Raw genomic sequence first — 27,968 nt, forward strand, 5'->3', positions numbered from 1 at the left:
TGTCACCAAGTGTCCCCTGTGACCCTGGGAAAACCCTGCCCCTGGGAGGCGTGTGGGTGGGCGAGTGCTGCCTCAGGCTGCAAGTGTGGGGGCCGGGGGGAAGGGATGGCGGGGACACTGTGGCCCCTTCCCCAAAAGTGACGAGTGACATTGGCTGGCGGAAAGAGGCCTGAGGGCTGAAGGAAGGTACTTGCGGGAACTGAGTGAATTATTTGGTGGGGCTCAGAGCCTGGCACAGGCCAAGTATCTGTTGAACCTCGTTGCTGCAGAGGCTGGATGTGCTGGTCCCGGGGGGGGGGCTGTGCCCCCACTCGGGAGCCCATGGGGGGGACCCTGACTTGGACCTGGGGTTCCTCTTGCCCAGGAGTGGGGTGCAGAGACCTTAGTGTCTGAATCCTGGGTGTTCTTGCCTCCTCAGCGCCCTGGCCACCCAGGACCCCATCTGCCCAGCTGTGCTTCACACCTGCCTCCTGGAAGCCGTCCGGGGCTTCAGTCCAGGATGCTGGGAGAGTTCACCCAGAATGGTGGGGGGGGGGCGTGGGCCCCGGGGGGAGCTGGTACACAGATTTCAGACCTAAGCGCTTGATCCTCTTATGTAATCGGTACGGCAGCCGGCTGTGCGGGCATCTGCCAGGAGCTGCCCTGGCACAGGCCCAGCTGCAGATGTGCTTTTCTGGGTCTGGAGAGAGACCCCGCACGCACACAGCAGCTGGGGGAGACAGGAACCTGCCGCTGGCCCTTGATGGCTTGACCTGCGCTGAGGACCCGTCGCACAGTCATCCACGTGAAGCCATCACAGACCTCGGCACACACATTCACACTCACACACGGCGCACACATGCACACACCGTGTCCCCACGTGGGCGCACACATGCACACACAGCACTCTTGTCCGGGTCTGGACTCGCCAACCCACCCGCTGGCTCCCCTCGCTGCCTGGTTACTGTGGGCACCTGCACCCTGTTCTCCCGCCCACGGCCTGTCCCCTGAGTCTCCCCGACTCAGCCAGGGGCTCAGCCAGCCGCCTGCCCTGAATCTGCCTCCTCCACCTCGGCGAACAACGGCCGAGACCCCAGCCCACCTGGCTCCCTCAGGTCTTATTTTCAGGTGGTCACATCGGTTCTCTGCTCAGAACCCTGGTGGCGTCCAGTCCCTCTCAGGGCAGAACGAGACCCGTCCCCACAGTGCCCGCCCGAGGTGGGTACTGAGCCCTCTCCTAGAGCCGTGCTCAGCCTTCTCTGTCCCCTCCATCCACCTTCCTGCGGTTTCTGGGCCGTGCCCACCCGGGTCCAGCCTTAGGCCTCTCACGTGCTGTGCTCCTGCCCGAAACCTTTGCCATCTGCCCTGCCTACTTTGTTCCTGCCTTCTGTCACTGTCACCCGGGAAGCCTTTACTGGCCGCCGTATCTGAAGGAGTCCCGGCCCTCAAATCTTCCTGGTGTTTAGAAAACTACTTGGTGTTGAAGGTGGAACAGGTGGCACCTGGGGCCCACAGCTGCTGGGGTTTCATTTCCAGGTGAGCAAGTATGGACGTCTGGCCAAGGGGAGGCTGCTTGGGGTGCAGGGGGGCCAACGATACTCAGATGCTGATGCCGGGCTGGGCCCCAGACAGTCACGTGGGAGTCTGAGCGTGACTCAAAGTGCAGCTGAGGCTGAGGACTCCTGGCCTGAGCTCGGGGTGCGCCTCAAGGTAACAGGAAGACCACTGGGGGCTCCTTAAGGCCAGGAAAGGATGGGGGCTTGTCTCTGAGATGGGGTGGGGCATTGCGACCCCACTTGACAGGGACGCACGCCGGCCCCAGGACACGTTCCCCCCCCCCAGTAATGAGAGGCCACCTCGCTTGACAAGCAGAGCATTTGGGTTTATGTGAACTGGAAACGGCACAGAGGCAGGGCTGTCCACCTCCGTCCGCCTCCCGCCGCTCCCCTCACTCTCCAGGCTCCTGCGGCACCACAGCTCAGGTGTCTGGGGACTCCAGGATGAAGTGCAGGTCACTCGGGGCAGCACGGAGAACCTCCTGGCCAGAGAGAAGGTGGGCAGGTCTAGGGGAGGCAGCTGCCAGCTGACACCCGGTCAGCCGCCTGGCACTGTGGACCCAGCCCCCAGAGTCCGGCGAGTCCAGCCGGGCAGAGCCACGAGGCCTCGGCACGAACAGACTCCCTGGCGCTGCCCCCACATGACCTCTCCGCCAGGGCCAGTGTCCCCCGGTGCACTGCCCCACCTGCTGCCATGCTGACCCCTGACCGAGGCCTCCCTGGGTTCTCACTATGGGGGCTTCCCACACCCACCCAAGTCTTGCTGGGCCCTGACACACCCCGTTGCTCAGCCTGCAGTCTGTCCTTGCTGTACCCCCACCCCGGCTGCCCCTCCCACAGGGGGGGCTCACCTGCTCCTCCAGGGGGTCCCGGAGGCTGGCTCCCCTGTGGCCCAGGGCTCCCCACCTGACTGAGGGCTCCAGGCTCACCTACGAGGAAGGGGGATGTGCTAAAACCGAGGGGTGCAGGAAGCAACACTGCCTTTCCCGGGGCCCCTGTGCTGGCCAAGGGGACGTGGGTCCCTGAGCCCCCAGTAGGCTGAGGTTTAGTGTGCGGTGGGGGCTGGTGGGGGAGGCACTGGGTGGGCTCCTCATGACAACACCTGCCAGCCTTGTCTAGATGGGTGGTGCAAAGAGGGGTTCTGAACCCCAAGGCGCCATCTGGGGGACTGACGGGCCATGGTGGGCAGGGGGTTCCCATAGTCAGGGCCTCCCTTCCACCCAGGAATGCAAAGGGGGGCACGAGGCAGGAGCTGCTCCCTGCCCTCCCCTTTCCCACCCCCAGTCTCCTTTCACCTCATGGGGGACCATGAGCTCACTTCCCTCTCCCCTAATTGTCTCAGCTCTGAGCCATGACAGGCACCTCGCGTGGCCGGCCAGACGGTCAGCGGGCTGAGCCCCCCCGCGTGTCCCAGGCAGGAGAAAGGGGAGGGGCGTGAGGGGAGATGGGGGGGCGGAGGCCCCGGCTCAGGCTGGGAGACTGGGGAGAGGGCTGCTTTGAGGACCCCAGGCAGCCAGGCAGCTTCCAGTTCTGCAGTGATGATCTTCGGAGGTGCCCTGTGTCCCCACACCCAGGAGGCCTGGTGCAGAGGCTGCTGAGGGCCATACAGAGTGAGCATCCCAGGACGGTGTGTGGGGAGACATGCTCATCCCAGAGCCCTCCCCAAGGAGGCCAATACCTCTGTCCTCAGGGCGGGGGTCACCATGTCCCCTTTCTCCGGGGAGCCGGGTCTCACTGCGCATGCCGGGGAGCCTGGCGGCCTCCAAGATGGGCATGGGGGGCCTGGTGCTCTCATGGAGGAAGGAGTCGAACTTCAGCATGTGCGCTGGGTGGGGGATGCGGGGAGATCAGCAGGGCAGGGTGGGTGGGGGAGGCCCCCCTCGCCTCCCCCCTCGCCTCCCCCAGCTCTGTGGCCTGTGGCCATGAAAGGCTGAGTGTAGGGCTTCCGTCCAGCCTGGCTGGTGTGGCGACAGCTCGGGGGCTCACGCGGAGGCTGGGCCACTCACTCTGGATGGCAGACTCGCAGGCCTGGCTCACGAGCTGGTAGATGGTGGCCAGGGACTGTGGCTCGCCCTGAGAGGGAAGATGGGCCCCGTGGCCCCGGGCAGTGACCAGTCTGGCCCCAGGGGCATGGGGGCTGGCGCTGCCCCCCTGCCCTGCAGGAAGGGCCTGGACCCCTGACACGGGTGCACTCACCTTCTCTCCTCGCTCGCCCTTGGGCCCCGGCAGCCCCTGAGGCGGAGGAAAAGGAGAGAAGGTAACCAGAAGCAGGGCGAAGCTGGGGCCCTGGGCGTGCCCAGCAGCCACCCCACCTGCTCCCCTCACTGTCTTGACGGCCTGGCAGCCTGGGGGTCCCGTCCAGCTGGTAGGAGGGCAGCCAGGTATGCGGGACCCCAGAGGCAGGCAGAATTCCTCATCCCTGAAAGGCTGGCCACAGGAGTCCCCCGTGGGCGAAGGACCTGCCTCTTGGATGGGGAGGAACCCGAGGAGAACAGACCCTCCCCAGCCCACAGCCAGGCGTCCTGGCCCGAGTCAGCCAGGCTTGTACAGAGCAGGCCTCAGCCCCTGCCCCACGTGCCGCCACCTCCCCAGCTCCTGGGAACCTGCTGGACACCCCCACCAACCCCCGTTAACCCCCGTTACCTGCCCCCAGCCATCTGTCTTGGGCCTGGCAAGGGGCAGCTCTAGCTTTAGCTACTCCAGACAAGCCCCAAACCCTTGCTCGGCATGCACAGACCTCGCTTTACAGACGTGCCGGCTGCAGGAACTCCCTGAGCATCATGGAGGGTGAGTTTGCATACGTTTGTCACCCCCTCCCAGCCTGTCAGGCTGTCTGGGTGGGGAAGGAACTTACCGTGGGCCCCACAGCCCCTGGGGGTCCTCGCGCCCCGCTGGTCCCCCTGGCGCCTGCCATGCCCTGGAAACCCTGCCGAGACGCAGAGGTCAGGGCTTGCCTGCAGCCCCCAGCGAGTCCGGCCCCCGTCCCGCTAGCCCTGACCCCGTCCTGGACCACGGTCTTACGCCCAGACCAGACACTTTGGTTTGCGCCCAGCCTCCATAGGCCTGTTCCTCCCTCGGAGCTCGTCCCGGCCCTGCTGTGCTCGTCCGGCACCCTGGGCAGACCCCTGCCCACCCTGCCCGCTGGCACTGACTCTGCACTCACACCCCCTGGCTGGGTTCTGGGCCCTCCCGAGGGCGGGTTCTGTGGAAGGGGCAGCTGGCCTCCCTGGCACCCAGCAGAGGCCCACTCAGGAGACACCGGCAGGGTCTGGGCTGCCTGCCCGGACCCCCACTCAGCACGGGCCCCCTAGGAAGAAGGTGCCTGAGAGGGGGAGGGTGGCCCAGCCTCCCAGCAGAGGTGGTGTCCCAGGCCAGGGAAAAGGGCCCGGGGTCACGCCCACAGTCAGGCCAACTGGGAACCCAGACACCCTCCTGCTGTGTGGAGTTGGGGTGCAGGCGTGGCTGGGGGCTGCACCAATGCTGCATTTCTGTACCCCCCCCACCCCCCACTCGCCAGGGTGGCCGCTGCAGCCCTCGGGGACAAAGAGCACTGACATGCCGGCAGGGCCGGGGAGAGTGAGGCCTCCCAGGTCCCCTCATGGTGATGAGGGCACTCAGTTCAGCCCCAAGGAAGCGTGGGGAGTGTGGGCGGGAGGTGGTGCCTACCCTGGGGCCCGGGGGTCCCGGCAGGCCGGCAGTGCCCTCCAGGCCTCTCATTCCCTGAGGGCAAAGGAAGGCAGGCTGGGGGGTGGGGGCTCACACCCCACACGCCCCTCCCGCACCTGTGCCCCCCGCCCCCCACTGTGTGCGGGCTGATGCTCCCCTCCCCCCAGCCAGGCCACCGGTAGGGTCAGGACTGGGTGGGGACCGAGGAGGAAACCCCACCCCACAGCTTCCATTGTGAGACCCTCCCCGCGGGATTCTCTCCCACCTTTGGTCCCTGGAGGCCAACCTTCCCAGGGGCGCCCTGGTGGCCGGGGTGGCCCTAGAAGAGAACAGAGGCATTGGCCAGGCTGGGGCCAACTCTGACCCAGAGGAGGAGACCGTGTCCCTGAGACCCTCCTGTGCACGTGCCGAGTGTGGTCTGACCCCTACCTGCAGGCCTGGGAGCCCATGGTCTCCCTTCTCTCCTTTGACCCCTGGTGGACCCTGGAGAGGAAATAGAGACTGGGCAGCGGGGCGAGGACAGAGAGGGACCAAGGGCAAGGGGGACAGCAGGGAGGCGAGGAGGGGAGGCAACACCTACCACGGGTCCCTGGACGGTCCGGCCCTGGGTGCCTGGTGACCCCTGCTGACCTCCGGGACCCTCGGGTCCTGTCTGTCCAGGTGGCCCGGGCTCTCCCTGGAGACACAGCAAGGGAGAGGCTGAGAAGGTGCCAGGCCACTCCTGCAGCCCCTCCCCTGACCCTGTCCTCCAGGCCCCTCAGCCTCAGAGGGGTCTGCACCACCACCGGCCACTCTGGGAGGGGTCCTGCTGCTGGGCCCGAGGCCACTTCTCCAGGTCACAGAGCTTGTGAATGAGAAAACCCCAAACACCAGATCAGACCTCACTGGAACCTTCTACCGAATGACACCAATCCCATTTAAGCAGATTGCAGGAAAAAAATGCTTTGAAATATTTTTTTGTGAATCAAGCATATCAACGCGCCAAAATCAATAACAAAAACTAAAATTCTTGCTGGTGAATGTGGAAATCCAAACAAACCATCGGCAAGCAGACGCCCTGCAGCGCGTGCAGCGGGGGTGAGAGCTCCGTGCCCAGGCTGGCTTCTCAGGGGATGGACACGAGTTCAGTGGAGGAACCCCTGAGGTCACCCACCCAGCTCATCGGAGGGAAAGGGTCCGAGCATGTCCATAGCAGCTGAAGAGGCACTAAGTCTTACAGAACCTCCATTCTTGGTTTTTCGAATCCACTATTAAGGTGAGAATCAGCGGATTTTTCGATCACATGACCCAACGCGTGGGCCTTGGCTCCGCCAGCCTGGGGACCAGCCTGGGGACGAGCACGTCTGCTCCCCCTACCATCCTCGGACCAAGTTCACCCCTCATGGTGCAAGACACAGAAACAAGCAGTGAAGTCAGAGAGGACAAGCAGGAGGTTTTGGCCGGTGATGTATGTTTAAACCAGGAAAGCCCAAGAAAACCATCTGAGAATAAAAAACTATTGGAAATAGGATAATTGAGTAAGGAAGGGGGTTGCAAAGATAATACACAGATCCGAGGGCTTGGGGAGGTGAGGGCAGAGCAGACTGCAGCTGCACGCATAGTCAGCCGGATGTGAGCGTCAGAATGTAGTCTGTGACAGCTCGGGCGTGACAGGGACAGGGAACAGGCCGTTCAATAAACGGTGCAGGTGACAGGGCAGTGACGTGGGGAGCAGGAAGTGGACCCCTCGCTCACATCTTAAACAAAATAAATTGAGGTGAATTGACCCTGAAATGGTTAAAGGTACTGGAAGTAGTAGTAGCACCTAGGGAGGACGCGTGCCCTCAGGCTGAGGAAGACCTTTCCAAGCGACAGGAAGGCAAAAGCCACAGGAGACAGACCCACACAGCTGACTCAACAGAGGCCATGAACAAGGTCAAAAGACAATCAAATGGTAGATCACAGACAAGTGGCTCATTTCCACAAAACGCAGAGCACCTCACAATCCGCAAGAAAACCACGCCTGTGGAGGCGGGGCCAGAGGACACACGTCCCACCCGAAAACCCCAGCAAGTTCCAAAGGCTGCAGGCGCTGCTTGGAGGGACGCGAATGACCCATATGGAGGCGCGTCACCTGTCACGTTGCCAAGGCCAGTGACCACCCGACAATCTCCAGGTGGGGAGGGCACCTCGCCCCCAGTCAGGAAGCCCCCCCCGCCCTGGAATTGGGCCATGTGGGGCCCACTCCTGCACTCCTGTGAATGTGCTGGGGGCCCTCCCCTGGGAGGTAGGATCCAGGCCCCAACAGGCCCCCCAGCACTCACCCTGGGCCCGGGGAAGCCCTGCTGTCCGGGGGCTCCGTTCCTCCCGGGGAGGCCCTGCAGGAACACAAGCCAGGCTGAGGCTGGGAGCACATGGCCCAGCATTGCCCTGGACTGCAGGCCCTGCCTTTGGGTGGGGACGGGAAAAGGGCTTCCTGGCGAGGGCCCTTGGCCCACCCTTCCACCCCACAGCTGCGGTCACAGTGCAGACTGGGGTTCGGGCAGCCTCTCAGCCAGATGGGGTCTGCGCTGCTGAGCCGGTGCTCATGAACCCCTTCCCACTGCAGTCCTGGGGCCTCCCTTGGGTGGCAGAGGGGCTGGGCCTGCCCCTCAGTGCTGCCGGCCTGCGGGCCTGGACCCCCACTCCAACCAGGAAAGACGGACCACACTGGGCCTCTCAGCAGCGAAGGTTGGCTCCGGAGAGGGAGCAGGTGCGGGGAGCTTGCCATGGGGGGGGGGACGGATGTGGTAGTGAGGCCTGTGAAGTGTGTGTGCAGCAGGCCTGGGGACAGCTGTGGGGACCCAGCTCCCATGTGGGGGCATGGGGGGGCCACCCTTGTCTGCCAGTGGCAGCAAGATGTTGCCAGGAGAACCTGGTCACTGCGGAGGGGCTGCTGAACTCACCGGAGGTCCCTGGGGCCCGGGGGGCCCAGGGGTCTGCCAGGAACAGGGGCAGGCAGAAGGCAGGGCAGGGCAGGTGTCTCCGTCCTTCTGGAAGAGGGGACCCACTCATTGCGTGGACCCTCTCTCGGGCTCTTTTCTGACCCTAGAGCTCAGCACAGCCTCAGACACCTTGGTTGGGTGGGGACCCGATGCCCAGGCTGCCCAGCACATGCCCCAGGGCAGGACACCCTCTCTCACTACCAAGCAGGCCCTCAGCATGGGTGCACAGGGGTGTCGCAGAAACAGGGAGTGGCCCCAAGTGTGAGGCTTCAGCCAGCCTGCAGCTGGGGACTTCTCGGCCACTCCAACCTGCCTTGCCCGTAGGGCCGCCAGGACGGTGTCTGGAGAACACCTCTTCCAGGAAGCCTGCCTGATCTCTCCCAGCACCGTGCCAACCTGGAAAGCCCGTCCACGCCCAGGCTTTATGGCCCTTGGTGGGCACTTAGCACCTACCGACCCAGGAAGCTCACAGCACCTGTCCTCCTCTGCCCAGGTGTCACTACACACGATCTGCAGCACCTGGAGCTGGAACTACAGAGCACAGGTGCGGGGGCAAGGTCAGCGGTATTCAGCTCGGGAGGGGAAGGCGGGCAGTCCACTGGCCCCCGGCTGGTCAGGCAGCACGAAACCGAGGCTTACCGCAGCTGAGCTGCTCCGGGGCCCCCGGGCCTTGGCCAGCCTCCCCAGCGTGACAAAGCCGGTGGCGGGTGGGCTGCTGGCCTCCCCGATGGGCCTCTCGGCCACCTTCCGGCAGTCCACATAGAGCTGGACCTTGGAGCGGCCCACGGCCACGTGCACCTGTGAGACACCATGGAGGTTCCCCTGAAGCTCCAGCCAGGTGGGGGGATAAGTGCCCGTCACCTGGGGCCTGACCCCACCCCAAGTCTCGTGGGAACCCCTCCATGGGCCTCAGTTTCCCTCTGTACATGGGCCACATGACACCAATGTGGGCCCTCCCAGGATTTGCGAGACCGGAGAGCAGAGCTGAGATGCTCTTCAACCTAAATTAAGATGGGACGTCAGAGGCAGAGGGGACCGTAGGGGCAGAGGTGACTCTCAAGGAAAGTTCTGGCATTCCGGGGGTCCCATGGTGACGAGCAGCCTGCTGTGGAGAGGTAGGTATGCAAGTCCTGCAGAGCCCCAGGGGGTCTGTCCCAGAAGTTGGGGAGCAGGGGAGGGTCTTAGGCACAGGGAGATGCGGGCTTCAATCCTTCTGGAACCTTCCAGGACCTTGTGGAAGCTCCCAAAGAATATCCTCCTCACTTCGGGCAGGTCGAAGGTCACTTCCTGTAGGGCCGCCCTGGGGTCGTGGCTGAAGTAGGTCAGGGACTTTCTGCCGGCTACGGGGGCACAGGGAGGCGTCTGTGAGACCCCGCCATGCCCACCCAGGGCCAAATGGGGCAGCAGGTGCAGAGCCCAGCGTGCCCAGAACCCCGAGGCACTGCCTCCCATGGGCGTCATGCCTTGACCAAGCCTGGAGGGGAACCCACAGCCAGCGAGGTTCCCAGGGGCAGGCTGGGCTCACCACCCGCCCTCCCTCCTGACTGACCGTCCAGCAGGACGCCCAGCACAGGCCGGAAGTCCTCAGCTGTCATCTGCCACAGCGCAAAAGCCTCGCGGGGTGTCTCCGGGAGCAGGCGCAGCAGGAACACCACCGTGTGCTCCGGTGGGAGGGCGGCCGGGTGGATGTCACTGGGGGGGCAGAGGTGGGGTGGCCCCAGGCCTGGGGTCACGGTCGTTCTCCAGGGCCCAGACCCGCGGGACTGCTGAGCGGGGTCAAGGGGGATGAGCTGGGGCTTTCCTGCCTCAGGCTCCCTACATGTCACATGCGGTGTGAGGGACAGAACTGCTTCCCAGGGCTGCTGGGGACTCCGTGAGAGCTGCCCCAAGGGTGTGGCGCCGCGCCCTCTGTCTCCAAGGCTGGGGCCGAAGGCCACCCGACCACAGCCAGCGTCCACGGCCAGCGTCACAGCTCATCCCCCGCCCTCCCACCTGGCCCGGCGCGTCAGCTGAGCGTCCTTCAAGAGTGTGAAGGTCCTGGTCGGGCCGAATGCCGAGGGCTCCATGGCCACGCCGCGGATGGAGGCGTACTCTGTCTGCACCAGGCCAAAGGCGGCCATCAGGTCAAAGCCTGGACGGGACAGACAGGGATGAGGTAGGGGAGGGTCGGGCAGGAGGCAAAGAGGGAGAAAACCAGGTGTCAGCGTGAAGGGCAGGAGAAGCGGAGAGCAGACGCCCACAGCCAAGGGCTTAGGACAGAGATGGGGATGCACAGAGATGGGACACACAGAAATGGGGAGAAGGTGAAAATAAGGAGGCACAGGGGCCACTTGGGGTCCTCAGGTGAGTGGCAGTTGGGAGCTCAGAGGTCTGCCTAGGCACCCTGAGACCCCGCCAGCCACACCCCACTCCCAAGAGGCCCCTTCCCTCTGTCCTGACCTGGCATCACCCCGCCACCTCTGCTGCCCACAGCCCTCAGTCCCTTGTGACTCTGAGTCTGACCCTCTGCCCAGCGGAGTCACGGGTGAACAGCGGCTGGTCCCACCACCCACCTGGACTTGGCCAGCTGAGCACCTGTGGCTTCTCCAATGTTAACGGTACAAAGTGAGCGTGCAATCTCATTTCACTGGGTGCTCAGTGCCCAGGGCTCAGTGCACAGGCAGAAGTGAGCAGCCTGGCCTGTCCCACTGCCCGGCCACAGGTGGTCCCCGCACTGCTTCACAGTCTGAGGCCCCAGGAGACTCAGTTGTCAGGACAGGCTACCCTCCCCGCACCCCCACAGCCAGCACCCACATGTCAGCCCTCTCTGGGGAGTGTCTCAGACTCACAAAGCACTGAAGATGCTGTGTGACCCTGGGCGGCCCCTCTCCCCGCCCAGCACTCGGTCAGCAGAGGCTCACGCAGGCTGGACGGGGCCCCTGCTTCACCTCTGCCCGACCACACCTCCCCCGTGACCTTGGACAAGAGACCTTGGACAAGCCTCAGTAACTTGGACTGTGAATCAGGAATACAGGCACCAGCCAACCTTGAGGGGCCTCCTGTAAAGGCGTGAGCTCTGCTGCCTGAACATCCTCTAACATCCCAGTGACCAGGCCACCCTTCCCCATGAGGACCCGAGAAGAAGAGGAATATGGGGAGGGCTGGGAGGGAAAGCAGCTGCCACACAGGCCAGGACCCACCTGTGAGGGAGCCGTCCAGGTGGAGGGCCGGGCAGGCTGCTGAGAGACGACAGGGAGGGGCGGTCAGTGGAGAGGGGACTCGGCCTCTTCCTGGGCAGCTGTCCTGCCCTGTGGTCCAAGCATGGCTTGGAGCCGCACTGCCGTACACACCCTCGCAGGTCCTTGCAGGCCTGTGGTCCCCATGCCTCGAGGACGGGGAAGGGACAGGAATGGTGTCCTGCCATCTCAGGGCTCTCACTTCCCCCCCCCCCCCCCCTGAGAAGACAGCAACCAGCCAAGGTGCTCTCACTGGGTACTGTACCCTGAGAGGGTGCCAGCCACCCAAAGTGCCCCAAATGGCAGGGCCAGGGAGATGCCGCATGGCGGGCACGCCGACGGAGCCTGGTGTGTGGGCTTGTTTACCTGCCAGGTGCACGGCAGGTGCTCGGAAGTGATCGTGGGCAAGCCAATGCAAGAACTGGGACCCACAGGGCCCTCCGCTGGGAAGGGGGTTACGCCTCGGCAGCTGTCCGTGCAGTAGTGAGGCCCCCGCCCCCAGAGGCATTCAAGCCAGAACCAGGTAACCCCATGGAGGGGACACAGAGGGAAGCAGAGGTGGTCAGGCTGACCGGGCCCTGAGGGCCTTCTGCTCCTATGTGTGACTGTCCACGAAACCAGCATCGCCCAGCAGAAGCAGCAGGTCCCGCCCAGCCTCGGGGGCAGGGCCCCAGGGACTACTGCTGCCTGGAGCCGCTTTTCAGTCCTCTCCTGTGCCCCCTGCCTGCCTGCCCTGTCCAGGAGCTGCTCCGACAGGCCGGACATGCGCCCTGACTTCCCAGACACAGATAGAGGAGAAGGTTGTCCGTTCCCCAGGCCTGGGCCTCCGCGGGCCTGGCTCCAGCTGGCCTGGCCCCATCAGCCTGCAGGAGCCCTGCTGGTCCCCGCCTCAGCTAGCGCAGGCACTGCCGAGTGGGGACGGCTTCACATCCACATGGAAGTCCTGCTCCCCTTCTGTTCAGCTCTGCCCCTCTGGCCCGTGAGGGGAGCAGCAGGCCCCATGTCCTGCTGGCGGGGCCCCAGCCGAATGGCCTCCCAGGGGCAGGCGCCTGGGGGCCTGGCAGGGTCCGGGGTCTCGCGCCTACTCACCTGTCCGGCCCGTGGCAGACACGGCCGTACTCTCCCCTGCTCCGTAGACTGCTGAGACCAGGACCCTGTACTTGGTGGCTGCCATCAGGTTGGGGAGTGTCACGTGGCTCGTGGGTCCTGGAACGGTGACCTGGAGGGCCGTGGTCACCTGAGCCTCCCTCCTGCGTGCCTGTTCTCGTAGGCAGCTCAGCTTATTTTTGTCTGTGTCCCACCACGGAAGAGCTGACACCCTCAACAGACAGGGGGGCCATGTCCCCCCACTGCCACCAGGACCCAGGGGCACACAAGGGGCGATGGCTCTCGGCTCCACCAAGACCCACCAATTTCTCGGGTCCTGAGCCCGAAGCCAGGGCGTAGGTGAGCCGGTAATGGAGGACACGGCCACTCGGGGGCGTCCAGCTGACCCGTAGGCTGCTGGGGGACTCGGAGGCCAGGGCCAAGTTAGAGGGCGGGTTCCTGCTGACTGAACACAGCGGGCGGAGCTCAGCGAGGGCGGGGCCAGAAGACGGGCAGGCATCTCACCCCCAGCTCTGTACCACACCCTGCTGTGCCCCTCACCATCCTCACCTCCCCAACCACCCCTGCTCCCCGCCCACGACGCCCCGCTGCCCTGCGACCTCAGCACAGACCAGGTCAGCTCCAAGGCCTTCTTGAGCACTGTCACACCAGGTGACTTGGACCCTCAGCCACCCAGGAACACCTGCCCGGAAGGCTCATGGAGACCCCAAGAACCCAAGTGGTCAGGCTGGATGGTCAGGAACGCGTGAAACCGCCTATCAGCGATTCTGGGAGTTCGGGGTCCCGGGCCCATGGAGCTGGGGGAGCCGGGGCTGCTCCTGCGACACAGCTGAGGGTCACGTACTGGGGGTGTAGTGGAGGGACACGGGGTCACTGCGGGCCCCGTCTCTGTAGTAGGCGAGGATGGTGATCTCGTACTCTGAGTGCTTCCCCAGGCCGGGCAGGATGGCAGTGCCCAGGTTCCCCGGGACGGAGATCTGCAGAGAGGAGGGACCAGGTGTCCACACGCCGGGGCTGGGCTCCCAGGCCACGGGCGGGCAGGTGCTCTGTGACGCGGTGCTCAGGAAGCCCAGGAGATGGGCGTGGGAGGGCGCCTTCTCGCCCCACGCCACACCTCATGGGCCTTCCCGTCTCCCAGGGGTGTCCACTTGATCTGGTAGACGAGCACGCCGGAGGCTGCTGCGGCCGCCCACTCCAGCCGGACCTCATCCCCAGGGAGCTCTGTCACTGACAGCTGGCTCGGGCTGGGGACTTTCCCTGGAAGATGGAAGAGGGACACAGGCGGGGTGGCAGGGCCTGGAGCTGTGACGACGGCCCCAGGAAGGAGCCCCTCAGGTGATTCATCGGAAGCGCCCTCAGGTGCTCCTTAAGGAGGTTTTGCTGGCAAAGGTCACACAGGGTGCAGGGCGGAACCCCGTCCTCACGGGGCTGCTGTGGCCACTTCTCCCCTTTTCCCAGTGCAGGCGTGGTTCCTGGAGGCACCCCAGCCTCACTTCTGCTCAACACCTGGGTCTTCTGCATCGTGCCCCCAAGGGCCCTGCCCCTCCTGTCACACCTGTTTAGGCAGCTGGCTCAGGGCTGCACAGAGCAGACACCTAAGCATACGTGTTGATTTGAACCGTCCATGGGGCCAGAGGGACATAGCCCAGCCTGGGAAACCCAGCCCGACCGCTGCCCACTCACGTGTGGTCAGGCGACCAGTCACCGTGGAGGAGCCGCCCCCGGGGTAGAGGCAGGTGACACGGACAGTGTACGTGGTGGAGGAGGAGAGGGGGCCCAGGGTGGCCGAGGTGGCGTTCCCAGGAGCCTCCGTCTACAAGGTGGGTGGGGACAGAGGCAGGGCCTGGAGCTGACCCCCCAAGCCGGAGAGGGGCAGCCCTTGCCCAGGTGGAGGTCCAGGCCCAGGACTTCCTCCAAAGTGGCGGCAGGTGTGGGACCCCACGCTGGGGCGGGGCCATCCGGGGCCACGCCCACCCCTTTGTCAAACACCACAACCAGCTGCATCCCGTCATATTGTGCTGACCATCACGGTGATTTTAGGACTCGGCTTCACATCTGTTCCTCACAGTCTCATCAGACTGGGGCCCCCAAGGGCTGGGGTGTCAGTGCTGCTGGGCTTCCCCTGTACCAGGCTGCGAGTCGTGGTGCGGGTAACGGTGCCAGGCCCCCCGTAGATGCTTCAGCCTCCCTGGACACTGGGCCCCCCAGTGGCCCCATAGGACATCGGCCTGCTCTCACCTGCCCCGAGTGGCCGCCCTCGCTGGACACATAGCTGACCCTGAACAGGCGCACAGGCTTTGGGGTGCCCTCCCAGGACACGCGGGCTGAGTCATGGCTCACATCTGAGAAGGCCAGGTGTCTGGGGGGTGCCGGGGGTGCTGCAGAGCAGAGCACGGCCTCAGGGACCAGCCGCCACCCCTCCCCAAGCATACGGGGAACGGATGGGCGGTGGCCAGGGCTGAGGGGGCTGCCCGATGAGGTCTGGGGTTCTCCACCCTATGGAAGGCTTGGGGAACCAGGGTGGCACCTCTGCCCATGCGTGGGCGGCAGCCTGTGAGGCCAGGAACTCACAGGTCCTGGCACGGATGCCCCGGGCCTCGCTGGCCTCTGCCCCTCTCAGGCTCTGCACCCAGATGTCATAGTCCCTGGCGGGCTCCAGGCCGTCCAGCAGCACCTCCGGCAGCCTCACCTGCACCTGTGGGGACGAGCCCTCACGCTGGTCCCTGCCGGCCACTCTCCCCACCCTGTCTGCCCGGCTCCCTCCTCTACCTCTCTGCCACGCACCTCTCTGCCCTCCTCCTCACCCTTGGGGGAGGCAGGTGCGCACCGCACCAGGTACTGAGTGGCCCCGGCTGAAGGCTGCCAGGTGAGGCGGACAGTTCTGGGTGTCACTGTGGCCAGGGCGAGCGCCTGGGGTGGAGGGAGCGGTGCTGGAAGAGGGGGAACAGCACAAGCAGAAATCACACCATGGACCAGGGACAGAGGCTCTCCCATGGGGACACAAGCGGGAGGACAGCCCCTGGGGTGGCGCCCCACAGACGATTCTAAGTCTCTGCCCCAACCTCACCCTGGGCCAAGTGTCTGGCTCACAGCTCTGGGGAAACGGGCACCCCGTGGGATTCTGCTCAAAGGTGGGAGGGCCGTGGCCTCCAGCGGAAAGGGCCCGTGACAAAGGCACACATGACAGGCCACACATGGTGCGGCCTCATCTATACAAAAGGTCCAGAAATTGTGAACCCCTGGAGACAGGAGCAGATTAGGGTAGCCAGGGGCTGGAGGGGAGGACTGGGGTGATCGCTAAGGGTGCAGGGTCTCTGTTCAGAGTGATGAAATTGCTCTAAAGTTGAGTGTAGTGATGGGTACACAACTCTGACTGCACAACAAACTGCTGAACTGCACACTTTAAATGGTGGCTTGTAGGACATGTCTCAGTGAAGCTGTTAAGAGGGGCTCACGGCAGTCCCTGGGGCCGCAGCCTGGCAAGGTGGGACAGGTGGGGGCGCCCCATAAATGTGTGAGCAATAACAGTAACGGGTCCTAGTAGTGGTTGTGGTGATGACACAAATGACGTCACTTGTGTTCAGAAGACGACACTGAGGGTCAGAGAGGTCCAGTGATTCAGCCTCAGTTACACAGCAAGTGGGAGGGTGCCCACAACCCAGGATAAGACCCATGAGTGCCCGCTGCACCATCCTTCCTGGTGCCAGGCTCCAGGAGGAGTCTGCGGGTGGGGGCAGCCCGGAACCCTGAGCCCAGGCCCCCCGCCCCCACCCACCTGTGGTCACCAGGCCCCGCAGGCCCTCTCCAGCACCCGCCTTGTAGATGGGGAATACGGACACCAGGTACTCCGTGCCGGAGGTCAGGTTGAGCAGCTCCGTGGACGAGCTGGGCCCCTCCACCACCACCTGTAACGGCAGCCCTGGTGGAGTGGGCGGGCGGTGGGGTGCAGGGGGCGCAGGGCAGGGAAACGCAGCCAACCTGGGGAGGCTGGGGTGAGTTCTCGCTCCCTGTGCAGCCTTGCCCCTGGCTCGGGGAGCCGTGCAGCTCCTGGCCACCAAGCGGCCATCGCAGGCACGCGCACCCGCACGTGCTCCATCCTGCTCACTGGGCCACCAGAGTGCGCCCGCAGGACGTGGGCCTCTGGCAGGGCCGCCCCACTCTGCTCATTGCCCGTGCTGACTTTGTCACCCGGAGCCCGTTGTTCCAGCCCTGACTCTGCACGGGGCAGGCAGAGGGCCATCTCTCACCTCCCTGGGGACGCCGCCCCTAGAAGGGCGCCACACGACCAGGTACTTGAGGGGCGGCCGCGGGGCTGGAGTCCAGGACAAGCGGACGCTGGAGGAGGTCAGCTGGCTCAGGACCAGGCTGGCGGGAGTGGAGAGGGGGTCCAGGGCGGGAGCGGCAGCTGCTGGCTTAGCTGAGGGAGGAAAGGTGGACGGCCCAGGGACCCACCAGGCAGCTGGCGTCAGCAGCTCCGCCTGCTCCCCCTGGTGGCTACTTCAGGGAGGACAGGTGTTCCCCAGGTGGGGGCTGCAGACCCCCTAGGAGCCATGGGAACAGGGGCATGAGGGGCTTCAGGGAGTTCCTTGAGGAGCCAGTCCCTGTTTCTCTGCCCAAAGTGTCCAGACAGGGCCTGGCGGGGCCGTGAGCGTGGTCGGCTCCCCGTCGCGTCACCACCTGCCTGCTCACCTGAGCCCCCATGCGGGCTCCTGCCCTGGACCTGCTGACAGATGAGGCGGCTGAGCAGGCCGGCCAGCGTGCCGAGCTGGGGGAAGTCCTGCACGTTGTGGACAGTGATGTCCAGTGGCCGGGACGCCAGCAGCCGCAGCTCGGTTTCGTCGGCATTCTTCACGCCTGCCCACAGGGCACGGGGGTGAGAGGTGCCCCTTGGCACCGTCGTTCCTTTGTACAGCCCGGCCACTGGGGCCGAGTCCATCACCCAGCGGGTTGGGGGCCTTTCCAAGCCACACACAAGACCCCCTCAGACCCCAAGACGGGGTCACCCCGCAGGGCCCCCTGAGAGGTGGCAGCCTGGGACTGGTGTGAAGGTGGGGCCAGGCCTCCCAAGGCCCCTCGCAGGCTGTGCTGCGCCCTGGGGGGTTGGGGGGAAGAGACATGTCTGCAGACGATGCTGCAAACCGGCCAATCCCCAGCGAGTGGCTTGTGGGGCCACTTGCCAAGCCCCATGGGAGCTCAGGTCCTCGCTTGTGCTCCGTCACCAGCCCCCAGGGCGGTCTCGTCTCCCACATCACAGACTTGGGGCCGAGAGGCTCCGAGACACCTCGAGACCCCAGGATGAGGCCGGGGTGCAAACTCCCGCCTGTGCTAGGAGCCCACCCTGCAGGGGTCTGGGCTGCTCACCCACAGCAAAGACGTCAACGTCCAGATCCTTGAGGACGCGGCCGGCAGCATGGACATCGTCCTGGGACTTGCCGTCTGTCACTAGAATCACCACCTTGGCTGCCTCTGGACGGGGACCGGCTGTGGGCTTCAGGTTCTCCTGTAGCACGTGGGTGAGGGCCAGGCCTGGGGAACAGCGAGAATAAAGGTCAGGCGGCCCCAGCCCCGCTCACGGCACCTTCCCAGTGCCCTGCTCCTCTGCCACCGCTGGACCAGCCCGTCGGCCCACGTGCTCTGCCTGCCATATCAGTCCTGGCCTCTCCAGGCTGGGGTGTTCGGAGGGAAGGGACCCCTCCTCCCCACCCCTGAAAGGCCCAGCTCACAGGACACCCAGGGCCGGCACCTCACCCCCTGCCGCTTGAGCAGCTGGTGCCTCCCGGGAGCAGGGAGGCCCCAGGTTGTGAGAGCAGACAGGAGGCTGTGCCCTGTGCCCCAGACGCGCGAGGGGGCTGCTTCCAGTTAGACCACGCCCACACCCACGGGCGGCCCCTCCCACAAGCTCTATCTTCAGAGCTACTCGTTTTCAGTGGCTGCCCCACAGAAACCACATTCTCGCCAAGGACAAATAAGGGCAATTTGCTGTTTTCAAAGGTGAGGATGGAGCGAGGGGCTTCGTTCAGGGCCCGGCCATGAGCAGATGGCTGAGGCTGGGGGCACGGGCGCGGGCTGGGGCAGACCTGTGAACGTGTTCCCCCCTTTGTAGTGAAGATTCCGCACCGCAGCCAGCACCTCCTCCTTGGTGCCGAAGGCATTCAGGTCCCACTCGGTCTGGGGGTCTCCGCTGTACTGAGTCAGGCCTGGGGAGGGGGTGGGCGTGGCTGCTGGAGAGCCAAGGGGAGGGCTGGCGCACACGGCCTTTCCGCCTGGGGGCACCAGGAGGGCACATGTGTGCAAAGCCCCCACTTTCCACACGCGGGAGTTGCCAGAATGTCCTCCCAGGAGCCAGCAGTCCAGGTGAGGACCCCCACCCGGCCTGGCCAGGTGCAGCTCCCCTTCCAGTTGCCCCCCCACCTCACCCGGCGTGGGGGATGATGCGGAGCTGTGAGGCCCGCCGGGATGGGGCCCAGGGCAAGGCCAGCACCCACCTACTTGGACTTTGTCCGGCCCGATTTCAAAGGGCTCAATGACACTGGCCAGGAAGTCTTTGACCTGCTGGAAGTGACTGTGGCCAATGCTCCAGGACCCGTCCACCAGGAAGATCATGTCCGCAGGTGTGGGGGGCATGCAGCGGAACTGGGGCCCGGCTGGGTGGGCGGGGAGGGAGGTGCAGTGTGGGCGAGGCCCGCCGCCCCTGTGGGACGCCAGGCGGCTCTGGGCTGAGCTCCAGCCCCCCAGTAGCTCTTTGCCTGAGATTGGTGGAGGGTGAGGGGCCTTGGGGGGCAGGGACTCCCAAGATGCTCAGGTCTCACCCATCAGAAAACCCCATGTGGACCTTGGTCCGTCGGCTCAGCCCCTCTGAACTCCCTAAAGAAAGCTAATGAGACACCCAGGTGCTCGGGTGCCTCTGCCCTCCAGTGGCCTTGGCAGGGCTCGTCACTACGTGGTTGTCTATGTGGGGGCTGCTATGCGGGGGTCCATCTGCCCGGCCGGCCAGCCACACCCAGGCCCAGCAGGCAGAGGTTGCCCAAGGCTGTGCCCACTGGGATGGGTGGGGTCAGCGCTACGGACAGCCCCACTGGCCAGCTCTGGGCTGAGACCTCATCTCTAGGGTGGGGGCTAGTCCTGAGGACCCAGGAGCTCTTGGGGGACAAAGCCTCGCCACCTCCACCCCCACATCTGGGGTCTGAAGCTCCCTGAGTTTTGCACAAACGGCGCCTCAGAGCCAGGGCCGAGCCCAGAGCCAGGGTCAGACTCCACATGGAGGTTCCTGGGAGGGCAGGTGCATTGGGACCCTGTCTAATGGGGGAGGCACAGCCCTGTCCTCAAGGCCCTGCCTGGTGGGGAGACCATCCCGGCAGACCCCAAGTCCACTGGGAGACAACAGGGGCCCGGACCCCAGTACCCCACGTGAGAGGTGCTGTGCCTATTTGAGGAGGCAGACACCTCCTTCCATTCCAAGTCTGATGGGGGAGACAAAGTCAGGGCCTTATCATGTCTGATGGGTGCACAGCCCTGCCTGCAGGGCCTTGTGCAGAAAATGCCATGCTATCTGCCCTGCACCGGGTCACACAGCAGCCCCACCCCGCCAGCCCGCAGAGCTTGGAGCCCTGGCCATTTTACCTGGCTTCTCTCGCCTTCCCACGGAAGCCCTGGCGTGGCTCTGCCTCTCCAGGTCTGGGTTGGGCTGAGCAGGGGCCTTCCCCCCGGGGCTTCTGCGGGGAGGCTGCTCTTCGCTGGGTACACCTCGGGAAAGTCACAGCTGTGTCACCTCTCACCTGCCACACTCAGGCAGGGGACATCTGAGAGGGGTCGCGGTGGTGGGACCAGGCATTGGGGCCTCAAGTACACCCCAGTGGATGACCTGCCCCCAGTGGGTTTGAGAGAACCCAGGAGAACGGGAAGCAAGCTTCAGTTAAAACTAGAGAGTGTGAGGTCAGATATGAGGAAGAACTTTCTGCTCATGGAGAGAAAATGTGAGAAGCTAAAGATTACTCACTGCCCCCAGGGACTTACTTTCACCCCACTTTGACCCACCCAAACTGGGCGGGTCTTGGCTTGGGGCCAAGGTGACTTGGGGCTCAGGGTCTGGGCTCCCCACGTGGGAGGGCATGGGCCCCAGAGCTGTCCCCAGTGTCCTCCGGCTGCTCCTGCTCATGGAGTTACTCTTCAAATCCTCAACTGCAGAGAAACGCAAGGGGCTGTCAGAACCCCACTGCCCAGGGAGGGAGCAGAGGCCTGGGGAGCCTGGGGGACCTGCATGCACAACCCTCCCTACAAGGACACACCCTGGGCTCCATGGGTCTTCCGGTCCCTTAGGAGGCAGGCAGGGGTCTCAGGAGCTCTAAGCAAGCCTCCTGGGCAGAACTCAGGCCCAGGGCTCCCAGCCCAGAGGTCCTTTCCATACACACTCACCCCCCAGAGGCTGGAATTCCACGTGGAAAACAGCAGACTTACTCACAAACTCCCTGTGAGCCAGCAGGACATTCCCTGAGCCAGTGAGCTCGAAGATTTGCACGGTGTACTCTTTGGAGGGGCTCAGGCCCCCGACCGTGGCCTTGGGGGTCTTGGTGGTCAGCATTACCTCCTGTTCCGAGTCTCCTGGGTGGGGTTAGGAAGAGCTGTCTAGGCCACCAAAGTGGGTGGGTGCATGTGTGTGCATGTGCATGTGTGCGCGCGTGCACACGTGTGTGTGTGCACGCACGTGTGTACATGTGTGTGTACATGTGTGTGCGTGTGCATGCTTGCCTATGTGTGTGTGTGTCAGGGAGTAAGAAATCCCCCAGGTGCCTCCTCTTCCCCACCCCGTGCTCCCCTGTAGGACGTGATGGGAGGGACTATACTCCTGGGATGCAAATTGAGAGAATGTATCTCTGTGTCCTTTACCAAGCCCTCCCAGGTGGATTTCTCCTGGTGAGAATTCAGCTCAACAGCCTGGGGGACGCGTGAGGGTGCAGGGAGAGAGGGTGACAGGGGGCACCGGGCCCCACCCACCTGTGCACGGGTGGTTGGATGGCGTGATGCCAGCCCACCTCTAACCACCTTCTGCTCTGTGACTCCAGGAGTCCAAACTTGGGGGCTGGGTTTCAAGTATTGAAAACAAACAAATGGGGCTGGCCGAGTGGCTCAGTTGGTTAAGAGCTCGCTCAAGAGTTTGAGCTCTGAGCAACAGGGTCACCAGTTCGACTCTCGGCCTGAGCTGAGCTGCCAACAGCTGCCAACAGGTGGCAGGATGGCTCAGCTAAAAAATGAAATGAAATAAAATAAATAAAAATAAAAACAAACAAATGATTCCAAGGGACACTGCCCTGTTCTCAGAGGACACATCCGTGGAACAGACCAGACAGACAGCAGTCCGACGTCAGGAATGTCTTGGTGACCCTCCAGTGTCAAATGTAAGAAAGCAGAAAGGACCTGTGCTCCCACCCCTAGAGGGAAAGCTGGCGTGGCTACCTCGCCCAGGGCCCAGCCGCGCTGCAGATGTGGGACAGACAAGTGGGGTGAGGCCACGGGCGCCACTGAGCGGGTACTGTGGTTACCACTGAGCACTCACTGGGTGCCTGGCAGCTACCTGGGCCCTTCATGTGTAGCAAGCTGCGTAATTTTCACCAACCCATTACCCCACTTTGCAGGCGGGAGCTGAGCCAAGCCCCAGTTACTCAAGGACAGAATCAGGACGTCAGTCCAGGTCTGTCCGAACCCTGAGCCCGCCTGCACAGATGTGTGACTGACAAGCACAGAGAGTGGGATTCACGCCCACATGCAGGCTGCCCAGCCTGGGTGCCCACACCATCCCAGCTGCCATGTGCTGGATGCTGACTTCATGCAACCAGAGCCTCGGCGACAAGAACAAAGTCTTAATCCCACGTGCCCCATGCACTCTTGCAGGCTCATTATTTTTAAAAGAAGCTATGGCTGTTTGAAAGGTTGAACATGAAACATCACAAGCAGCTCATGGCTGTACAATCCCAGCGACTCCTGTACAGATGCCTGCCCGCCATCCACACCACACGGGGGGCAGCTCTCCGGCTGCGAGGGGCAGGAAAACTGGAAAGAGCAATTTTTAAGACTCTGCTTGAAGGCTGAGAGCCCATAGGGCAGCGAAGAATGGCAAGAAAGGAGAAAAGTACAACAAATGTAACCAAAAAAAAAGGAAGATGGTAGATTTAAACCCAAACATATCGGCAATTAAATGCAATGGAAATTAAATAGAAATGGAAAGAAATGTTTCAATTAAAAGGCAAAGATTGTCACACTGGACGAAAACAATACCAATTCTATGCCCCTTAGAAGATGCTTCTCGAATGAAAGGTTGGAGGAAGGCGGAGTGAGTGGACGTGTACTCAGTGCAAACAGCGCCCAGGCCAGCACGATGGCATGAACACCAGTGCGCGTGAGAACCCTACTGGGGAGATAGAGGGGGGGCCCCCGCGACAGAAAGACTCAGCGCACTGGGAAGATGCAATCGTTCTCGATGTGCATGCACCTCACAGCAGGGCCCTGATGTCTAAAGCAAAGACTGGTAAGACAGCCAGAGAAAGACGCGTCTACAGCCACAGTCTCAGGAACCGATAGGATACGCAGATCAAAAGAATCGATCCCAGTCGTGGGTGTTCATCAGAGGGAAACTCAGTCACTGTGTCAGACACACCTGCACCCGTGTCCACAGCAGCGCTATTCACAGCAGCCAAGACACGGAAGCAGCCTGGGTGTCCATCGACAGGTGGATGGGTAAGGACAGCACAGTGTGTGAGATACAGTATCACTTGGCCATAAAAAGCGAGGAAATTCCACCATTTGTGACACTGTAGATGGACCCTGAAGGAGTCACGTTAAGTGAAATGGGTCAGACAGATAGACAATGTATGATCTCACTAACATGTGGAACCTAAAACAAACAAACAAAAGAAAACTCTCGGAAAAAGAGATGGGACTTGTTTCCAGAGGCAGAGGGGAGGGGAGGGGCAGTTGGAGGAAGGTGGTCCAAAGGTGCAGCGAGTGAGGGTCGGGCTGTGACGGGCCGCACGGTGACGGCAGCCGACCCTGCTGTAGGATACATAGGAAAGTAGTTAAGAGAGTTTTCAGCCCAAGGAAAACTTTTTTCTTTCTGTTGTACGAGTATCTTTAGAGACAACGGATGTCGGCTGAACCTGCCGTGATCATTCCACAACATGTATCAACCAAACCCTCACATCCCACGTTACTTCTCAGTAAAACTGGGAAAGAAGATATAAAAGATTTGAAAAACGAGGGAAATGAATGTGGCTTAATGAAAACAGAGCTACACCCACATCACGTGTCATTCTTGGGAGCGGAGGGCAGCTGGGGCTGGCAGGGGCCGAAGGACAGGCTCCTTTTCACCCCGGGGGGTGGGGGGCCGAGCTCAGGTTCACACCCTCAGCCTACGTCCTGCAATTGCACACATCTGTGGGATTTGCTTCCAGCTTTTAACACGCCGTGGTCGCGTTGGCAGTGCTCTGTGGCCAGCCCGTGCTAGGCCTTCAGGCACCCTCACCACCCCCACCCCACCCCGCAAAACTCCAGGGCTCGCACTGTGGACAGATGCCACCCCCGGTCCGCTCAGCCGCTGGACGGGCTCTAAGCCCCACAGGGATTCACTGCTTCGTCAGAAGATGTGGCGGGTGCCTTGCCCCAGTGCAGGTCCAGGTGGAGCCAGTCGTGGGAAATTAAAGCCCTTCTGCTATGCACGCACACGGCAGGGCAGACGGTCTGGGGTGGGGGGCAGAGTCACACAGATGTGCAGATGCTGAGACGCAGGGGCAGGTACAGCAGCCACTGTGCTGGGCCCCGTCACTGCCCGTCCTCACAGAGGTGGACGGGCACAGGCCCTTACCTGCCATGGGCTTCACCTGCACCAGGTAACCAAGGCCACTCCCATCCGACTCCTTCCATTTCATTTGCAGCCTGTCCTCGGGCAGCACGGCCAGCCTCAGGCGGCCGCTCGCTGGGGAAACAGGACAGGACGGTCAGGACTGACCCCCAACGACCATCCCAAACAGCTGTTGGGGGCCAGGGGGACTGACCCTGAGTGGTGTACGGAGGCCTTTGCCCCATTGGGGGGTCAGAGGGGCCCATGGCCCCACTGAGGGGACTTTGAGAAGAGGAGGCCCAACCCAGGGCTGGAGAGGACCGTCTGAGGCACCAGGGCCACCTGACAGCTCCAGGAAGAGGGGCTGCTCCCCCGAGTCTGGCCTAGTGAGGCTCAGGCGGCGTCCGGGAGAGGCCGTACCCGCCCTGCCACCCCAGGCCCTGGAGCAGCCCTGCACCTCCCTGCCGGAGTCTGAGTCCAAGTGGGGAGCAGGAGACCCCCAGCTGCCAAGGTCACAGCTGGGCTCACACAGCCCCATGGGGTCGGGTCCCCTAGGGCATGGCCTAGCCCCCCAGAGAAGCATCCGGGAGCTGCACGGCGGAAGCAGCTATTTTTGGAAAATGGGACAGAGACAGGCTTCTCCTGGATGTCCCACTGGAAGCAGGGGTGTGGGGAGGAGGGGGGGGCCGGGGTGCCCCGGGCAGACACAATGCTGGCTTCAGAGAGCGAAGCAGCTGAGCCGGTCTCTGGTGGGCCGGCTGCTCCCCTGGGGCGTCGGGCTGAAAGGCAGGCCTGTTTGGGGGACAGGGGCTCTGAAAGGCCCCTTGTGAGCAGGGGTCCCAGCTCTGGCTCATGAAGAGCCCTCTGTGTGTCACTGTGCCTCTGCTGTGCTGGGGAGGCACCCCGGGCTGCCTTCTGGGGACCCCATGTTGGGGGCCTAGGCAGGGTGCTGCGAAGACAGCTAGGGGCTCGCCAGGAGCACCCCCTCCCCAGGCCCAGCCTTGGGAAGGGCTGCCCTGACACACGGGCCCACCAACCACAGGTCAACCCAGAGCCTGCAGGGACCCGCTGAGGGGCAGCCCAGCCCTGTCATGGGGTCACTTCATGACTTGGTCCCACCTTGGGGTGGTCCTGTCAGAGTCACAGTGACTGAGGGACCCACCCAGGTGGCAGTCACCAACCTGGGTGTGAAACAAAACAGAAGACATGCCACAAAATAAGAATGCAGTTATCAGGTCGGGGATCCCCGCTGGCCTGGCTGCCAGATGCCCCCGGAGGAGAAGCATTCTTCGGACCTGATGTTAGACCTCAGAGGCAATGCAGGAGTGCAGCTTCGGACCGTGATGCGATGCGGTCTCTTGCCCTCACGTCACCCAGTGGGAGCTGGCATGAGCCAGGGACCCACATGGCTGGGGGCAAAGCCAGCTCGCTGTGTGACCAGAGCCTGAGTACCTGGGACACAGAGACTGCTTCCCAGCACCGGTCTCACCCAGCTCTCTGTGGGACAAGCTCAGCCAAGATGTGTCCCTTTCGGGGTGTTACAAAAGACACCGCAATGAATGTTACCCTGAAAGGGAAATGCCAACAATGCCCAACAGGCAGCAGTTGGACTGAAACGTCCCCACGCTGGACAAAGCACCGCCACCAACAGGCATGAGAGGGAACGCGACGCCACACAGAGGGGCTGGGGGCAGAAGCTGGTGTGAACTGTGACCCCTGCACGTGCCTGAAGTGACCTGGGGAGGTGCTGGAAGCCAACGCCTGGTGCTGGGGACTCACTTTTACTGCAGATTTGTGCTGAATGAAAAATTTACGTGGAAAAGGCATCCATGGAATAGTTAAAAACAAAATATTAACAACAGAAAATTAAGTGCACAGAGTGCTGATATCTGTTTAAAAAAAACCGAACCAGAACACAGAAGCATCCACTAGACGTGGTGAAAGGTCACAAGGCCAAAGATCAAGCAGAGAGCTGGAGCGAGGCTTTGAGCAGAGGAGCCCAGATGAGCCCTGGGGCTGTCTGGTCCTGTCTGTCCACCGGGAGCAGCCGCCACTGGGGGTCGAGAGCGGGAGGCGGAAGGCTGGTCCTGCCGTGGGGCCTCTGCCCCGGCCGCTGTGGTCCAGGCGGCTGCTGTGAGGCCAGGAGGGGCCGAGCGGAGGCCCAATTTCCAGAAAGCCCTCACCCCATGTCCTTACCTTGTCCCTGACCACGTCCCAGAGTGACACCCAACCACAGCCAGAGGCAGACCTCCAGGTGGGGACGCACGGGGGCACTCATGGTGCGTGCCCTGTGGAAAGAGAGGCCGCTCAGCCCTGTCTGCCCACCCCTCCTGACCACAGAGCCAGTCTCCATCCACACCCCCGTGGGTGAGGCTGAGCCCACGCCGGGCACCTACACGTGCAGGTGTGAAGACCCTGGCAGCAGCTTCCTGGAGCAGGTCAGCTGCCCTGCGGCCCACACCCCAGACATGCCTGGCTCTGTCACAGCCTCGGTCCCACATGCCACCCTCAGGATGCTCTCCACAGGGCAGCTCGGGTCCTGGCCGCTGCTCGTCTCCCATTCATCACTAGACCAGGCTGGGGTGGCCGCTGTCAGAGCTGAGATGGGGTGGGGTCCCCAGTTTAAGAACCTCTCGGGAGTGGCAGCGCACCAGCCTCCCAGCTGCTCAGCAGGGTGGGGGGGGGCCCACAGAGGTGGGCTTGGGGTCCTGGGGGAGCCTTCTGGGGCGCCCCTCCCCAGGAAATGGTCCCGACTCGGGACCCTTTCCAGCGGCACGGGATCATGGCTGTGAACAGGAGCCCTAGGCCTACCTCAGGTCAGCTCCACCCACCCTTTCTGAAAGGACAAGTCATCCTCAGATCACAGACCTGGGCGGATCCCTGGTGGTCCTCCTCACCCAGCCCCCATGACCACAGGCGAGTCACCAACCTGCTCCTGCTCCAAGGGTAGCGTCTTGTGCTCCCTGAATGCTCAGGTCCACTCTGGTGCTGCTGCGGCCACAGGGAGGCCAGGGCTCGTGAGGGCCCCTTCCCTCTGACGTCACTGCCCCAGCCCACCCCCTGGCCCACCCCTTGGCCTCCTCCCCTCCCCTGGCTGTCTTTGCAAGATGTCCCTCTAAGAGTGCGAGGGACACAGGTCCCAGCGTGAAGGACCCCCTCTGATGGCAGGGCAGGGATCCCATGTCAGGGAAAGCACAGCACTGGCCAAACACCTCACTCCACAGGGTCTGCCCCAGAGAGGCGCCCAGGGGGAAGGCAGTACAGGGACATGGCCCCGGACGCTACGATGTGGGTGATGGGCACTGGGGGTCTGGCATGGGGGCAGCCTGGACCAGCACCTGGACTCTGGGGCCACACCAGCCTGCACCCCCTCCCCAGGGTCAGGACCCCAAACCCGAGCTGCTGAGTCTCTGCAGTGGTCTGTAGGGCCCAGGCTCCCACTGTCCCCCTCCCCACCAAGCCTGCTCTCTGCTGGCCACCTCTCTACAATGCTCCCTGGTCTGCACACTCAGACAAGCTCAGTCCCTTCCCATGCCCTCCCACCCCGAAGGGGACGGCCCCACCGCCTGGCCGACCTGGCAACAAGTACTTGGAGGGGGTGCCCAGCCTGGGACCCAGGCACCCACCAGGCTCCGCCCCCGCCCAGGTAGTTGAG

At 63.4% G+C, this 27,968-nt stretch overlaps 1 protein-coding gene across 1 annotated transcript; it reads right to left on the bottom strand.

The window, feature by feature from the left end:
- Positions 1–1,904: 1,904 nt before the first annotated feature.
- COL20A1 (collagen type XX alpha 1 chain) lies at positions 1,905–26,591 on the bottom strand. The gene is made up of 36 exons (XM_019637146.1): positions 26,510–26,591; positions 24,338–24,448; positions 20,941–21,084; positions 20,521–20,664; positions 18,972–19,130; positions 18,564–18,683; positions 17,848–18,012; positions 17,176–17,340; positions 16,734–16,891; positions 16,262–16,391; positions 15,271–15,416; positions 15,058–15,181; positions 14,725–14,864; positions 14,170–14,299; positions 13,601–13,743; positions 13,331–13,463; positions 12,789–12,931; positions 12,469–12,598; positions 11,344–11,382; positions 10,157–10,295; positions 9,714–9,856; positions 9,395–9,504; positions 8,804–8,962; positions 8,618–8,695; positions 8,126–8,212; positions 7,505–7,558; positions 5,782–5,877; positions 5,631–5,684; positions 5,467–5,520; positions 5,202–5,255; positions 4,390–4,461; positions 3,732–3,767; positions 3,560–3,608; positions 3,214–3,360; positions 2,387–2,464; positions 1,905–2,017 (listed from the first exon to the last, which is right to left on the bottom strand). The coding sequence occupies exons 1-36, from the start codon at positions 26,589–26,591 to the stop codon at positions 1,992–1,994; spliced, it is 3,942 nt and encodes a 1,313-aa protein (XP_019492691.1). The 3' UTR covers positions 1,905–1,991.
- Positions 26,592–27,968: the final 1,377 nt, after the last annotated feature.

Source organism: Hipposideros armiger, unplaced genomic scaffold (assembly GCF_001890085.2).
Source record: "Hipposideros armiger isolate ML-2016 unplaced genomic scaffold, ASM189008v1 scaffold_32, whole genome shotgun sequence".
In the NCBI taxonomy this organism is placed as follows: domain Eukaryota; kingdom Metazoa; phylum Chordata; class Mammalia; order Chiroptera; family Hipposideridae; genus Hipposideros; species Hipposideros armiger.

Excerpts from the sequence above, each read along its gene's own strand:
- COL20A1 (XM_019637146.1), bottom strand. The coding sequence starts at position 26,591 with ATGAGTGCCCCCGTGCGTCCCCACCTGGAGGTCTGCCTCTGGCTGTGG. Across the intron at positions 8,213-8,617 it reads GCTGTGAGCTTCCTGGGTCG|AAGGACGGAGACACCTGCCC; the intron begins GTAGGTGCTAAG and ends CCCCTCTTCCAG. Across the intron at positions 5,521-5,630 it reads ATGGGCTCCCAGGCCTGCAG|GGCCACCCCGGCCACCAGGG; the intron begins GTAGGGGTCAGA and ends GTTCTCTTCTAG.